Source organism: Sylvia atricapilla, chromosome 2 (genome assembly GCF_009819655.1).
Source record: "Sylvia atricapilla isolate bSylAtr1 chromosome 2, bSylAtr1.pri, whole genome shotgun sequence".
NCBI classification, from domain to species: Eukaryota; Metazoa; Chordata; class Aves; order Passeriformes; family Sylviidae; genus Sylvia; species Sylvia atricapilla.
In genome coordinates, this window is record NC_089141.1 from 80,603,269 (window position 1) to 80,617,054 (window position 13,786).

Consider the following 13,786-nt stretch of genomic DNA (forward strand, 5'->3'; position numbering starts at 1 on the left):
TATTCAAAACCATGCTATGTGGAAGCTGTATACTGTGCCTCTTGGAAATAAAGCAGATAATGACCTGTTTGTCATTATCTGTTTTATTTGTATGATCTGTATTATCTGTATGACATACATCTGTATGTCTGGAGCCCTCATTTCTCTCTCCCTCTCTGCTTTCTTAGGTCCTTGGAGCTGGCTGCTTCAAGCATGTCTGTTTTAAACCTCTCAGTAATATGGGATCTCATGGGGAAATGAGAACTGTAGTGGGCTGTGTGGTATACAGAGGATCAGTATGCGTTTTTACAGTGGAATCTTTAAGGGGCCATTAGGACCAGAAAATTGTCCTTTTCTTTGCTGTCACCATGGACGGATAGGACTGGACATCTTTCATCTGCTAAATCATGTCCTCTGCTAAGAACCATTTCATCACAGCAATACCTGCTATCACTTTGCTCTTCTGACTTTCCATTTTCACTTCATGTCATTGCCCCTTCCCCAGTCCTGACTTCTTTTTTCTTCTTTTCTTTCATTGATTTTCCTATAAGTGAATTTTACATTAAAATGTCACTTTTTATTCAGCAGATAGGCATAGTAGTGCAGTAATGGAAATGAGCTACAGCACCTGTATGAACACGTGAAATCCACATGTCAGATCAGCAGTGTGGTGAGAGTCCAGGAAGCAAGGGGGGCATGGGGAGACAGAAGAGGAAGAGAAGGTACTCAGGCCCAAAAAATGCATTTTCTCTTGACAAGATCTGGGCCTGTGGGCATTTTGTTTAGAGTTTGTGATTAGAAATATTTTTGGTGGAAATTGCAGGGCTGCTTAATAACTAAATTGAGGCCCCTTAAGAAAGCTCCTGGGGAAGTTTTATTTAGCTTGAATTATATATGTCAGGACCTATGTGCATACACACCACTGTGATTAGAGTTAACCTTCAAAGAACTGCAAACAATTCTAGCTGTTCTTCAGGGATGGGAAGAACCAAGTTGTTATCTGAAGAGAACAGAAGTTCATGTTGAATCATGATGGAAAGAACTGTTTCAGAAAAGGTGAAATGTGGATCCTTTTTGAAGTTGCTGTGAAGAAAGAAGCTTGTATCAGTCCTAGTCCTCTGTTTCATAACTATATAAAATATGAGTTGGTGTTGTACAACAAAGCAATCCCCTAAAAACCCGGAAATCAAAATAGAAATAGACTTTCATTTTGATAAATGAAAGTCGACATCTTTTTAACATTTGTTATCTATAGCGTTGCCTACAGACACTGCACCAGAGCAAAACAAAGTATTCAGTACTATTTTTCCTGTGCAAATACATCACAGCTTCTACTCCAAAGCAAATTAGAAATTCATCTTGGTCACCTAAGGACCACATGGTGCAGCACATGAAGCATTCTCCACCCAGAACAGTTTTAGTTGATATTAGACCTAACTCATGTCTTTCCCAAGCAGTTAAATTGTAATGCCTTTGCTGCGCTTTGGCTGCAGGCTCCCTTCCATGGTGCAGCCTGCACCCTGTGCTGTGCAACCCGCACCCTGTGTGAGAGCTTGTAGCTGGAATGGGAACTGCTCTGCAAGGGCCATCCCAGGCGCTCCTTGGCTCACGTGGCCGGCTGAGGGCTGCCTGGGGATGCAGCAGACACAGGCTGTGTCTGAGCCACCCCTCTAGCAGAGGGAGTTTGGGAGCATTCCTTGCCTGCCAGGCTGTTTGGGTCAAGGGGCACAGCGGGTATGGGGGATGCTGGCTTCTGTGGGAGAGGGCTGGTGTGGGTGGGAAAAGCAACTGGGGGCGTTTATGCAAGAAAATTGCTTCCTCCTTTCTTTGGGGCCCAGGGCCTTGTTGTTTTCAGAAGGGAGAGTGCTCAGTTATGCAGGGAAATTAGGTCAGCTGGTGAACTTTTGATGGCTTTGACAGAGAACTTTCCTCCATGTTGCTGACAGAGGCCTGTCTTTCGTCATTCAAGAAATTTTCAGGGTGTCATGGTGCCAGTTGACTTTTTTTTCCCTGTACGCACAGAGCAAGCCATCCCTGAGCTGACGTAACTGCTGCCACCTTGCTCAGTGACAAAGTTATGGTGGAAATTTTAAAGGTCAGATGACTGCAGGATGATGAAATGCATGCAAATAGAAATGAGAAAATTTCTGAAGTGGGTGTTTGCTTTCGTGTCGTCAACCTCAGTCTTTCTTGAACTGTTAATACCAGAAAATTATGGTGCAGGAAATAATGGTGGATGTTTTTTATTTCCATTCAGGGTTTGCTCCTGAGATTGTTTACTGGCCTGAGCGGTCTGTTAAGTGTACACTCTTTAAAATGCATCTTAACTTCTTAATCGTGTTACTATTGTGAACTAACCTTGTGTTGTTTCTTTTTTTCTCATATAGTTTTCCCTACACAAAATGGAAAGGTTGCTATAGTGACTGGAGGCACTAAAGGAATTGGTTACCAAACTGTGAAGCATTTGGCAAGACTTGGCATGCATGTGATAATAGGTAAAGTCATTATTTTCTTAATATACTTTCTGTTTCATAAAGTTCTGGGTTTTTTTTTTCTTTTAAGGTGTACTTTCTTTCCAGCATAAGTAAGGATATGTCAGGGGAATGTAGGAGAATATTTTGTTAGCATTTAGTACAAATAAAGATTGATTTATATTTTGCTTTCCAAGATCTTTAAAAAAATAGTGGATGGGATTTTTTCTGTAGGACTTGGAAGAGTTGTACTATCTTAGATAAGAAGTAAAGAATAAAAAACTTTAAAAATATGAGTATTACAAAAATATTTTAGTTCCTTTTTACTGGGGATTATGCATCAGCATTAGGGTGTACATGCTCATTAAGAGGAAACAAATTAAAGGGACTTGAAGGAATATTACAGTGTTTAGTGGGGGATGATCTGTGTTATAAGGACAGAGGAAGCCCTTATAACTTCATCCATGTAAAAACTGCACATTTACTTCTCAGTTTGTCACTGCAAGAGGTCTCTGTAGGCATGACAAGGAAATAAATACCTAGAGATTCAGTTGTGTCAGTCTGAGATGAATTGGGCAATTCACCTTCTGGAGGTACCTGTTTCTCTCCATTGATAATAAAGAGTTGATAAAGTGACTGTGTTAGAGTGAGACATTTGAAGTTAGGTGAATTTCTCCATGAAGTCAAAAACGGTCCTGTGTGTACCATTTTTTCTTTCTACCACAGATACTATTTAGGAGACTTCCTATTTTTTAAGCTTTCTCTAGTACATATATATATATTTATGCACTAATACGTCTACTAAATCAGAATGTAGCATAATGAATACTTATATGTTTGAAATGCTACATTTTCTTACTTTGTCTTTCCTTAACTAGATTTTTACTTAAACCACTGTGACTTTTATTCTGTAGAGACACTGAAGATTGCTGTTTCAGTGTACACTATCAGGCTGGTGATGCCATTTTGTTCAACTTTTATGCAGAATTTGCTCTCTCTAAGGTTTTGTACACATATTAAACCCACTCCAAACAATGTATGAGAGCACAGTAGCCATGTACTTTTAGTGTAGGGCAGTCAGTAACATTAATGGAGTTGTCCTGGAATCATACAGGTGTAAGGTGGAACACCAGTTACTCATACATATTTTAATAGATGTGTCAAACCCAAGCATCTGCAAAATGTAAGTAGATGCTGCTTTATATAGCTAAATGCTAGATGTTGCTAATGTAGCTAGATGTAGCTAATGATGACAACATTAATATTTCACTAAAATTGCTTTGCATCTTTAAGGTGGATTGCAAAAATGTACTCACTGGGAAAACAAAAAGGGTAATTTTCTTCTCTTTTCACAGGGTCGTGGAAGCACAGAACGTTCTTTTTTTTTTTTTTTTTTAAAGATTTATTCTGTATCACTTAAAGTTTAGGGTCTTTTGTGTTACAAAATTCAGTGTGAGAGTTTTGGGAATGGGAAGGTGAGGTTTAGGTGCAGAGTCTCTAAATAAGCTGAATTTTTTCAGCTCACAGCCACTCCCTCATAAAGCTCATTCACTCACACTCACACCCCTACACTCATAAGCACCAAGATGTGAGAGCTCATGTAATCTTGTGAGCATCACCTGAGTACGGGAAAAGGTCAAGCCAGCTACTGAGTCTTTATCCTGTCTCTGTGGTCTTTCTTGATCAGAAATGACAGGCTAGTTTATGGTCAGATCTGCCACAAAAGTTGTGCAGTCTCCTTCTCTGGACATATTAACAATTCTTCTGAATGTGACCTGTGTTGCTTGTTCTAGGTGAAACTGTGTTAGCAAGAGGATTGGACAGAGCTCCCTTCCAACCACTACCATTCTGTGATCTTTTATATTGCTCAGCAGCTCTCAGTACATTTTTTCCTTGTCTGCAATATCTAGACTCTGTCTATAGCCTATTTTTAGGCTGGACTAACAGGAAAAAAATGGTATAGGTATTATGCTGTAACCTGGAGATGTTACCCTCCTGATGGTAGAGTGCATGGTCATCTACTGGTGGTCTCCAGTGCTGTGGCCTTAATATGCCCAGCACAGGAGCAGCTCCCTCTAAACCTGTCTTTTGTTTGTCAGTAAGGGGCATTCTTTTAACACTTCGCTTTTTCTTTTGGTGTTTACAAACACACACACTTCCATTCTCTCTACAATTGTATCAATCTTACTATTTGCATTACAAATCCCTACAAATATAAATTAATGAAATTAATTATGGGAAGCATTTGATGAGTAAGTCTTCCAGCTGATTCATTTCTTCCGAGCAAACTCTGACCTAAACACTGAGCCTTGTGAGTCACAACTCTCTTCTTTGCCTGTGAAATTGTTCAGAACAAAGCAGCCCTGTCAGTAGAATGGATAGTCCCAGGCACTTTTCCAGCTGCAAGATCATAACAGTCTCAAAAGCACATTAAATGCAATGACCTTCCATCCTTGATCATAACTGTTGGGCCCAAGTGTCCAGAGTATGTTTGAAATATCTGCTGGCACATTGGCATGCATTAGCACATTCTGCTTCAGGCCACACAAGGCTCAAATAAGGCAGCAAGTGTGCTCAAGTGTTCTCCTCTAAAAATGTTTCCACCCTGTGTTTGTATATAGACATGAACTTCTGTGTTAAAGGTGTGGATGTTAAGTGAATTTGGGCTTGCAAGAGAGACTCACGTGTAGCTTGCAGACAATCATGCTCAATCACTGAATGCTTGTTTCTCATTATGGAAACTGTAGCAATAAAGGATGATATCCCTGCAGCAGGCAAATGAGTCAAGCCTGAATGTCTGATGTGAAAAATGATTCACCATTTGTGATTGATGTGATTTTGATTCAGTTTGACATTTTAGAGGAGTAAATATTTGAAGCAACCTACTTTTAAATCCAACCCACCAACAGAATGAGGAAAGCAAATAAGTAGAAAGCATGTTACCTTGTGGAATGTGAGTAGGCACTGTATGAAAAGGCAGTATGTTCACTCAGAGCCCTTTCAGTAAGTGGTTTCATAGTTCTTTTAAACCTTCTCCCTTTCAGTCCCAGCACTGGTGCACAAGACTCCACTCCCCCACTGATGATTTCCCTCTGCAGGTGCTGCTCACCCTGCCCTCCGCCTCTCTCTGGGAAAGAGGTTTTGACAAACACTGAAATGATGAAAGTAATTTTCTGTGTGTTTGTTTGATAGATTTCATTGAGACTTTCTGCCAGGCTGCTTTTCCCAGCAGCTTTACTCACAGTCAGCAGGGCTTTTACTTTGGGAAAATCTCATGGCAGGCAGCAAACCCCTGGTAGGGAAAACTGATGGCTATGACGAATCTTCAGAATCAAGCCACACAGGGAGCTCCTGCTCCCTCCTATGTGATTTACTAGTTGATAAATAAACTTGAAGTTTCATTTTCAGAGAGAGAAGGTAAATTACACACTGTATTCAGTAGTGACTGTTATTGAAGGTAGCATTTTGTGTGCATTTACAAATAAATATGCTCTTCACAATGAAGACATCGGAAATCAGGATATCCTGGACATTTCTGTGACCTCCCCCAGCCCAGGGCATAAAACCCAGTTCACGTCTGGTTCAAGGTGTTTGTCACAGTTTTGTGAGTCTCAGTTTAGGCTGATAAAAAAGCATGACCTATTCATATTCCTTCCATCCTTTTTCTCCACTGTTTAATTTTATGAGGATTCTGTATGTGCATGTTAAAATTGTTGACTCAAAAAAGGAGAGCTTCAATTTGATTTTTTTTCTTTTTTTTTTGCCCTCAGGACATTAATAAAAGAAGGCCAAGTTAATGTGTGGTAATAGCTTATACAGAAGTTTTGATAATTCTATCTAAAAATAGTGAATGATAATCAAAAGGTTTGCAACTTTACAATGTTGTATATGTGCTGCTTGGTAAAAAAAAATCAGATCTGGGACAGTGTAATCAATCTTTAGTGTCTGAGTATATCAATGTCACAGGTTTCTAAGACAGGCTCACACTTTGAAGGAAGCAATCTCATTATATTTATATATATGTATGTGTTTTCAGGTGACTTATTTGAGCTCTGCAATTTTGGCTTGAGCCCTGCAATTTTGACATAAATAAATGAACTTCCATCACCAGATTCAGCATTTCTGTGTGACCTTGGTCAGCCCTGCAAGAGACCAAGCAAGAGATATTTCTGTCACCTCTTTCACTCCCATTAGTTTCCAATTTTCAAGCTGGATTCTCTGCACCATGAATCAGACAATTCTTATATTGTATAATACTACAAAGTGACTTTAGATGGATAATTGAATCCTATCAAGATGGTGCAATTGTTAGTTTTCAAAGAAAGTTTGATTTCATTTCAATTACTGAAAATTTCTATGGATTACTTTAATAGTCTATTTTTAATATACATAGATCTATGAGATGCTTGGGTTATAATTTTTTTTTCTTGAAAAGTATTTATCTTCCTAATTTCAGCCAGGTTATTTTTAGGCCTGAATGAGTTCCAGAGTTAGTCAGGAAATGTCAAAATTTTACAAACTTATAAAAGTGGGTGATGATTTATTTTTTTTTTTTTAATGAGCATAAACGAAATGCATTCAGATTAGTTTATAATTGTAATTCAGTTCAGGTTCTATCATATCACTGCACTGTAATCAGGGTTATCAAAAACTTTGTTTACAGTACTGTTACTTATGCACCATACATGTGCACACAGCCACACACAGTCCTGCCAAACCCTCCAAAACCTTCCAAACACATACAAATTTTGTCCAACACTTTAGTCCCTAATTTCTGTTGGAAGGCTGTCATGTTTCTGCCTGTTTTAACATACTTTCAACAAATAATTTTATAGGAGGAGCACATAATGAAGGGACAAGTCCTTTGAATTGTATCAAGCTATTCAGTTTGGTGATAAAGACCAGGGATTTGTGAAGAATTGCAGGAAGACCATGAGAAGCTGAGTGTTAAAAGGCATGTGCAGTTCAGTGTAGATAAATATGAAGTGATGGACACAAGGAAAATTCTTAATGTCAGAAAAAGACTTTATGGATTCTGTGTCGACCATTATCACTTTGGAAATAGATCTCAGAGTCAAAAAAGGTCGTTCAGTGGTACTCAGTAAGGTGCAAAAATGAAAACAAATATTAGAAGCTGTTAGAAAATGAACAAACTAAAAAGATAATATAAACTGATTCAACTGTATGAATTCTTTGTGTGCCAGAACTTTAAATACTATGTTGTGTTCTGGTTTGCCTATTTCAAAATAATTTTAGAGCATTTAGAGGAAAACAAGTTTTATCAGGGGGATGGAAAGGCATTCTTATGAGAAGCAACCAAATAGGCTTGCAGTCTTCAATCTGTTTAGTGTCTCTGAATCATACAAAATGAGCAGCTAAAAAAATACAGGGCGTAAAATAGTATGGAGATGGTTACAAACTTGGTATAAATACAGTAATGTACATCAAAAAGAAGTTAAAACAGTCTAAAACAGGCCACTGTGATTAAAACCAAAATCCATCAGATGACTAAAAGTATTTCTGCACTAGTATCTGCTGTATAGAACCTTAAATCATCCTTACTAAAGGAGAAGTGTAAAGTGGACAAATACAGGTGCTAGACAGTTTTGGGAAGAACATTGTGCATTGGCCAATAAGTGTTTTCTTATATTAAAAAATAACTAAGGCATTTTAAAAAATGTAGATTTAAATATGTGTTAATGAATTTTGGAAGAGTTAGTGCATTTTTTCTAGGGATTTTTTAAATTTATTCATTAAGCATTTTTGCTTAATGCTTTAAAATATTCAACTACTATGTGAATTAATTTAATCCTGGTTTTCAAAAACTTTTGTTAAGATTCATGACAAAAGATTTGAAGTGACTGTCTTGTCTTGAGATGAGAGAAAGATCTCTTGTAGTTTAGTAATAGTTAAAGGCAGAATACAATATTGAGAAATAATTTATCAGCTTTGAGCTGAAACAAAGGTACTCATGGTCCCATAGATAGATGTTCAGTCTTATAAAAGACAGATATAGAATACAGGGTGAAGAGTGAGATAATGCATTTTGTTTAAATGTGTTAAGTATATTCAAAATCATTTGAGTATTGATAATTATGAGGTTTGAATTTCTGACATGTAAGGAGAGGCTGTGAGAGCTATATTCAGCCTGAAGAGGAGAGAAGGGTTAGGGGGATTTTTTCCAATGTTTAAGTACTTAAAGGGTAAAAACCTCTTTTTTTCCTCTTTTTTTTTTTTCTTTTTTTTTTTCATTGTGGATGGTCAAGCACTGGCACAGGCTGCTGAGTGAGGTTGAGGAGTCTCCATCCCTGAAAGTACCTGAGGTCTGACTGGACATGTTCCTGGGCCACCAGTTGTGGCATAGGGTGGGACTGGGTGGTGTCCAGAGATGCCTTGTGAAATCTTAACTAGTATGAAGAATAGGAAATAATCTGCCAATAGTGAACTACTATGTTATGAAGGGATGGATAAATACAGAGTGTTAGTAAATGCAAATACAGAATATGAGAAAAAAAAGCCACACCTATGTATTTATAAGGATAGGACCTAAATTAACTGCTACTCAACGAGTTAAATAAATATTGTGATTTACTTTAAAGCTCTGCATGCAACATCATCGATATTTTATGTCAGTCATAAAGGCAAATAAAATTATATTACTTAGCAGGAAAGAAGATGAAAACAGGACAGAAAGCGTCCCTCTTCCTTTATAGAAACCATTGGTTCATCCTGTTGTGCATACACAAAAGGAGTCTGGTTGAACTGGAAAAAACTAAAGGGTGATGGTCAGGAGTACAGAAGGCTTTGTACAAGGTGGGGCACAGTACAAAGGTCCTTCCGCTTCCAAACAGATGACTGAGGTGTGGTATCACACACTTATGAATGGTGTAGAAAGTGAATGAGAAGTGGTCATTCCCTGTCTTACTGTACACAAAGTAGAGAACATCCAAAAAAATAAAAAATACAACAAACAAACTACTGAAGTATAACTTTCAAGTGTAATTAGGTGTGTCATAAAATCACAGAGGCTGCTGTCCCAGAACTCTTTGGCAGACAAGCACTTGAGGGAACTGAAAGTGCAATTAGGTGAAGTAATGCTGGCCACATTCATTGGGAGGCCATGTGTGACCTTTGATTCAAGAAATCTCTGAAACTTCTTGTTTCTAGGAGGGTGTATTGGAAAAAAATCACTCCTAGATATTGCTGACATTTTTTTTCCTTCAGCATCTGCTACAGGTTACTGTTGGAAAGGGGACACTTGTCTAGATGTATCTTAGGTTTGATAAGCAGGGTCAGTCTTAACGTCTTGTTGGTTACAGATGGGTAGCTGAAACCTAAGGCAATAACGATGACTTTTTTTTTCTCTGCAAATCAACATTCTCTCCCTCGCTCGTTTTTTGCTTCTTTTCTCAAAGGAACACTTACAATGTTTTCACCTTTATGTAAAAAGGGCATATATTTAATAGTGACTATAAATATATTTAATAGTACGATGAACTTGATGACAAAAAACATGTGGTATCTTTAGATACAAGGAAATTTGTATCACATTCAGAATTTATTTTTTGTAGGTGGTCACATCTTTATACCTAACTGTATTGAAATCCGTGCCTTAAATATTTTACAGATGAGATCCAAGATCTGTATTCCTTATTCCTTTTACTGAACATTTTATAAATTCCTTTAAAAACCTGCTCATATTGTATTGAGTTCAAATTTCTTATCCTTGGAGATTTTTGGAGGGAGACATTCCTCTTTTTTAGGTATATTCTATTTGTTGTGCACACTCATAAATTCATAATCTTCCTAACACCAGCTGATAGGATTTTGTTTTTCTCTTGAGGGATTGGATGCCCTCGCAAGCCCTGTCTTCAGGCTGGTGCTTCAAAGAAATCAGTTCCCCTTCGATCATAATGAGGATTATACTACTCTGAGGAAGCATCTTGATTCAAGTTTCCATTTGGAAACTTTTATATTCTGTTGCACAAAGGCATCTAACCATTATCCTTTGCAATTCCTTAATCAGATGGTGTGCTCTTATACAGGATTGATTACTGTACCACCAAGCTTTTCCTGGTAATGCACATATATGTAGGAGTTTATGGGCACCACTTCTGAGCTTGGGCTGCTTGAAGTCAGCAGTGGGAGAGGGAAGGGCCGTGGGGCGTGCTGCACACCCTGGAAAGTTATCCATTGGTTTAGGGATTAACTGATACATAATTATGGCTCTGTAGGTCAAGGGATGAGCATTTATCTCAGGTTCCCTGGGCACTGGAGAGTGAGGGGGTCACACTTGCCAGCAGCTGGGGTGTGCCCTGGGGAGCTGGGAGGTGATGTGCCAGCACGGCTGCCCTGCCCCTGGGGAGCTCTCCCTCCTGCCTTCCCTCCTGGGGCTCCCTGCACTGGTTCATTGCAGGCTGAGAGGTGCCTTGTGCACAAGGGGAGAGGGGTCAGGTCTTTCCCTGGACACCACATGCTGGTTGCCTTGAATCTTCTTGGTGCCCATCTCCAAAAGCTTTTATTTTTCTTCATTTTGTGCTATGTTACTGAAAGTGATGATTTTTTTCCCTTAACAAACTTGGGTAAGCAAGGGCTTTTTGGGTTTGTGGGTTTATTATCTCCAGGCAACTTTAAGCTTTACAGGCTCTGTTGTTGATCACAGACTATTTTAAATTTCTTTATAATGCCCTGAAGTACAATTCCTTGAAACATCAAGTGTGCAAATTCTTAGTTTTTCAAAACTTGCTCTCACTTTCTTTATCAAGATCAGTCTTGTACATAAATTCAGTGTGGGAGTGGCAATTACTCTTTTGAAGAAATATTCACATTCAAAGAAATTAAAAATATTATATAAAAAATACATATAGATATATCAGAACCTGTTAAATAGTGATAATGTGTTTTTAGCCTGTGCTGGGTTTCTACAGGCCATGCTTTTTTCAGCCTTGTTCAAACTGAGAAATCTCTGTGATAATTCTGTTGAAATCCCTGAAATAACTTTCAGACTTAGGGTCTATTTAAATGACTAAGATGATGGAGCCTGACATTTAGGATAAGGTCCAAAGCCTATTGGTGTTGATAAGAATTTTAATATGTACTTCTCTGGTGGCTTTATATCAGCTTGCTTTGACTTGTGATGTTTGTGTAAGTGAATGTGGATGAGATGAGTAAATTTGTTTGACTAAAAGTTATATTTAAATATGTTTTCCCTTTTTCCAGTCTTTTATTAAAAATTATATTTTTTATGCCATTGAAATGATATCTGTTTTTATATGGGTACATCTGTTTAGAATCAATTTATTATATTATTAGGGTGGGTTTTTTTCAGAATTGATTTTAGTCAGCATTGTTATTGAATAAGTCTCACCCAAATTTTTCACTATTCTGTGTTGACTAAATGGAAAAAAACCCTCAGGTAGGGCACTGAACAGCTTACGTGAACAGTTCTTGAGACAACTGTATCTGTTTTGAGTTCCCAGTAGACACTTTAAATTAGCATGAAAAGCAAGATTATTATGGTTTTGGGTACTTTGATGATCTAAGCTCCCTAGACAATGAATCCCTCTTTCTAAAAGCTTTTTTTAAGATTCCCTCACTGCATAAAATACATGATCTCCCTTCCCTTTTTTACCCTTCCCTTCAAGACACTTGAATTCAGAGTAGGCAGATCTTATGCTACAGATGCTATAACAGTTAGAGTGGATAAATTCTGGTATATGGAACATGTGAAAATTTTGGTGAATCATTGAAAAAATGTCCAGCCAGAGGATTATTTGAGGTAAATTTCTTTTTTCTTTAAAAATTTTTTAAAGAATCATAACAAATATGACTGAGGATTTAAACCAGATGATAACAGTAAGAAATTGGCCTTCATCTAGTAAACCATCCTTCTCCTGAGTTTAAGGTGCTGAAGACCACTTCAGTGCACTTGAAGGTTGCGCCCTTTAGTGACCCAACTTCTCATTAAGAAGATGTAGATTAGTTTTAATTTTTCCCAACCCAAAGCTGACTGTGTTAGGTTAGTGACTTAATTTTTTTTTAAAAAAAAAATAATTAAATAATTAATTTAGCATTTAAAAGAAACTGGATATTTTTGATGCCTCCCACTCACTTTGCTTAGAAGGTCCCAGAAGGATGTACTAGAGGGGGAGCAGAGCAAAAGTGCAATGTCCCTTTCCTCTCCCACCTGCCCTTTGCAAGGGGGTGCTGATCTCCTTAACCTGACTCAGAAGCCCAGATTAGCCTCCACATTTTCATGGTATCCTTCTGATCTCAGTGTTTTTGAACTTTTTGTAGGGATTTTGGTCATTTGTTCAGTGTCTTTATTCTTTCTTACAGGATTTTCTTTGAAAGGAGGATTTCAAAAACCCCTGTTTACTGTGGCAGTTTTCACTGAGGCTATTTCAATTTTGCAATACCCCAGTGTTTAGCGTCTGGTTTTCAAACTCTGTTGAATCAAGCTGGAAACAGACATCTGAAGTGACTGTTTAGAATCGTTTTTTCCCAGTGGTCTAGAGTGAAAAATATGCAAATATGAATAAAATAAGCTCATTTGGAAGGCACTGAGCTTTAATGAATAACCATTTATATAACAGCAAAATAAAACAAATTAAAATTTGTTGTGAACACAAACTCTTTTAAAAGAACAAATTAAATGAACACACTGAGAGTTAAATCAAGACACTGCAGGCTTTAGTAAGCCTCATCTCTGCATGAGAGGTGCTGAATAAAAGAGGAATCAAGTAAGATCTTCACAGAATTGGCACAAAAGTATTTTTATTTCTAGCATAACACTATTCAGCCAAATAACAACACACTGAGTTTGAAATCCTACTCTAGTACATTACTTGAGGTGAAACAGTGGGGAAAATGTATCTATTGCCCATAAACCCTGTGTACAAATTTCCCCAGAAATGGCAGTTTCACTGGAGGGTTTGTTTGTTAATGCTGCATCTATATCTGGAAATTAGCATCAAACTGAATGTTTTTCTTCTCTACAAGGCTGGATGGTTTTAAAGGGGGAAAAACAGCCAGGAGAAAATACTGCAAATATCTGCTTTTCTGTTTTGGGTTTTCCTTCTTTCCTTCCTTCCTTCCTTCCTTGCTTCCTTCCTTCTCTGAGTAATTTAATTTCATAGTTAATGGAATTAACTGAAATAACTGAAACAACAACAGTTGTACACCTGTATGACTCTAGATTTTGTGTGAAAATTATTTTCTCTCTGGTGTCTGGAATGCTAAATGTATTAATTTTGGCTAAATTTATGTAAATGTTGAGTTTTCTTGCATATCATGAAAACAAAAAAGATGTGTTTCAAATCCTTTTTTACTTCAGA

General features: G+C 37.6%; 1 protein-coding gene across 2 annotated transcripts in view; it reads left to right on the top strand.

The window, feature by feature from the left end:
• The window catches only part of DHRSX (dehydrogenase/reductase X-linked), a 163,910-nt gene that overhangs the window by 35,016 nt on the left and 115,108 nt on the right, over positions 1-13,786 (top strand). For both annotated transcript variants that reach the window (XM_066313542.1, XM_066313543.1), the window contains exon 2: positions 2,367-2,474. In XM_066313542.1, the coding sequence (XP_066169639.1) occupies positions 2,367-2,474 (108 nt within the window). The remainder of the gene's footprint in view (positions 1-2,366; positions 2,475-13,786) is intronic.